At 56.4% G+C, this 2762-nt stretch overlaps 1 protein-coding gene across 1 annotated transcript; it reads right to left on the bottom strand.

Moving 5' to 3' along the window:
- Positions 1–298: 298 nt before the first annotated feature.
- LOC102702691 (probable inorganic phosphate transporter 1-8) lies at positions 299–2356 on the bottom strand. The gene has a single exon (XM_040528329.1). The coding sequence runs from the start codon at positions 2149–2151 to the stop codon at positions 538–540; it is 1614 nt and encodes a 537-aa protein (XP_040384263.1). The 5' UTR covers positions 2152–2356; the 3' UTR covers positions 299–537.
- Positions 2357–2762: the final 406 nt, after the last annotated feature.

The raw sequence follows: 2762 nt of genomic DNA on the forward strand, positions 1-2762 counted from the left end.
CATCAGCACATGTCGGTTAATGTAGTATTTATGGCTAATCATGTTCTAACTAGGCTTAAAAGATTCGTCTCACGATTTCCCTCATAACTATGTAATTAGTTTTAATGTTCATGTATATTTAATGTTTTATTTAGGTGTGCAAAGATTCGATGTAATATTTATGGAAAAAGTTTTTGAAACTAAACGTGGCCTAACTTTAGACTTCAAATTTTCAGAAAGAAAACATTAGACTTCGTACCCTCTCCTCTCCGAGGCAAATTATATTGGCCGTTTAATTAAACAAGTGTGTTCATGCCAATTTGCTGGTCTCCAAGAATTATTTCCTGAGTGGCCAAATACTTAAAACAGAGTTTACATATTTGAAGTATCTAACCCACATTTCTTTGCCTCTTGACCTAACAAAACATGATCATGTGTTCATGATTAACAATATCACATAGACAAAAACAAGTAGGAGTATAATAATAACAGTGGTAAGTAAATTAAGTGAAACCTACGCTATATTCATGTGCGCTACCGTACACGTACGTCGCCGCACTACGCCGTCTGAGGCCGCACGGCCGAGCCGCCGGCGGCCATCTCGACCTCGTCGTCCTCCTCGGCCTCGCCGGACATCTCCTCCAGCGACTTCCCCTTGGACTCCGGCACGAGGAAGGTGCAGATGAAGCCGAGCAGGTTGCAGCCGGCGAGCACGAAGAGCGAGTTGCGCACGCCGATCCCGGGCTTGTACCCGGCGTCGGGCTTGTGCGGGTCCTGCGCGGCGTAGAGGAAGCCGAACGAGCCGACGATGGCGCCGGCCTTGCCGGCGGCGGCGGAGATGCCGTGGCAGGTGGAGCGCAGCCGCGCCGGGAAGATCTCGGCGGGCACGATGAAGGTGGTGGAGTTCGGGCCGAAGTTGGCGAAGAAGAAGGTGAAGGCGTACATGACGACGAAGCCGATGTGGTTGCCCTTGGTGGTCCAGTGGTGGTACGGCACGGCGAGGCCGAGCATGAAGACGGTCATCATGAAGAAGCCGAGCAGCTGGATGGCGAAGCGGCCGACGACGTCGATGAGCGCAACGGTGAACCAGTAGCCCGGCACGGTGCCGCACAGGGCGATGAGCGTCTGGGCGCGGGAGATGCGGAACACCTCCTCGAGCGCGCTCATGGTCTTGGCCTTGGGGATCCAGTTGATGCTGGTGAAGATGTCCTTCTGGAACAGGTTCTGGCTGTAGAAGGCGATGTCGAGGAGGAACCACGTGGTGGCGGTGCCGACGAGGTGGAGGCCGTGGCGGCGGGCGAACTGCCGGGAGAAGAGGCCGAAGGTGTTGTTGCGGCTCACCATCTCCTCCAGCTTCTCGGGCTCCTCCTGGATCTCTACCTGGAGCACCCTGGACATGTCGGACGCCGCCTGCTTGGCGTTCTTGGCGACCAGGGCGGTGTACCTCGCCGTCTCCGGCATCTTCATCCGCCAGTAGTAGGTGAGCAGCGCCGGCGCGGCGCCGAGCATGAGGATGATGCGCCACACGTAGTCGGCCTGACGGACCGTGGAGGCGGCGCGGTCGTCCTGGTACGCCGGCGCCGGGTACCCGGCGCGGAAGGCGGAGGAGATGATGAGCGTGACGATGCCGCCGGCGAGGATCCCGAACCCCTGCATCGCGAACACCGCGGCGATGAACGCGCCCCGGGTCTTCTTGTTGGCGTACTCCGACATGATGGTCGCCGACAGCGGGTAGTCGCCGCCGATGCCGAACCCGAGCCAGAAGCGGAAGAAGCAGAGCGTCGCCATCACGCTGGTCGGCGTGCTGGAGAACGAGAGCCCCGACGCGACGGAGCAGATGACCATCATCAGCAGCGTCATCCCGTACACGCTCTTCCGCCCGAGCTTGTCCCCGAGCCAGCCGAAGAAGAGCTGCCCGGCGAGCGTCCCGCAGAACGCGACGCCGTTGACCGCCGCCGCGACGTTCGGCGGCAGGCTGCCGGGGTTCTCCTTGGTGAGGTCCGTGTAGTAGATGCGGCCGAGCAGCTTGGTGACGAGGGAGATGCAGAAGAGGTCGTACGCGTCGGTGAAGAACCCCATCCCGGCGACGACGATGGCCGTGAAGTGGTACCACTGCGTCTTCGCCGCGTCCAGCGCGCTCAGCACCTGCAGGTGCTGCTCCTGCCGCGCCATGGCGTCCCTGCCCCTCGAGCTCAGAGAATTCGACGACCACGACCACGACCACGAAGCTGGCTCTCTCTGCTTTGGCTCGAGCTCCTTGTGCAGAAATGGCACGAGAGCTTCCGGTATATGTAGCCGCAGCACGAATGCTCGGCTTGTCAGTGTGCGGACAAGAGCTCCGACCTCGAGTCAGCTCGGCCTGCTGCTTGGTTGTCACTGTAGTGCGGCGCGGAGCGGAGAGGGGGAAAAAAACCGCACGAATCACGCGCAGGCGCGCAGCCCATACGCTTGTGTACACGGTTGATAGGTGCATCGCCGCATGCGCGATTCGGCCATTGGACCAGTCTCATCCAAAAGCTTAGAGCATGTACAGTAGCAAGGTTACGAGGTGGAAGTAAATATATTTTAATAAGATAAGAGAGAAGAGAAAAAAATAGCGAGCTACAATCTTGTAGCCAGCTACAGCTGCAGCATGAACTCTAAAACACAGTGTATGTATAATAGATGAAACATAATAATATATATTTTGTAGGTAACTATTGTATAAATTAGTTATTAGATTAGCCATAAATGGATTAGAGCTACTAGTTGACTGAACTTGCTCTTATAGCACGCTAGACTTT

This window comes from Oryza brachyantha, chromosome 10, assembly GCF_000231095.2.
Source record: "Oryza brachyantha chromosome 10, ObraRS2, whole genome shotgun sequence".
Taxonomy (NCBI): Eukaryota; Viridiplantae; Streptophyta; class Magnoliopsida; order Poales; family Poaceae; genus Oryza; species Oryza brachyantha.

Excerpts from the sequence above, each read along its gene's own strand:
- LOC102702691 (XM_040528329.1), bottom strand. The coding sequence starts at position 2,151 with ATGGCGCGGCAGGAGCAGCACCTGCAGGTGCTGAGCGCGCTGGACGCG.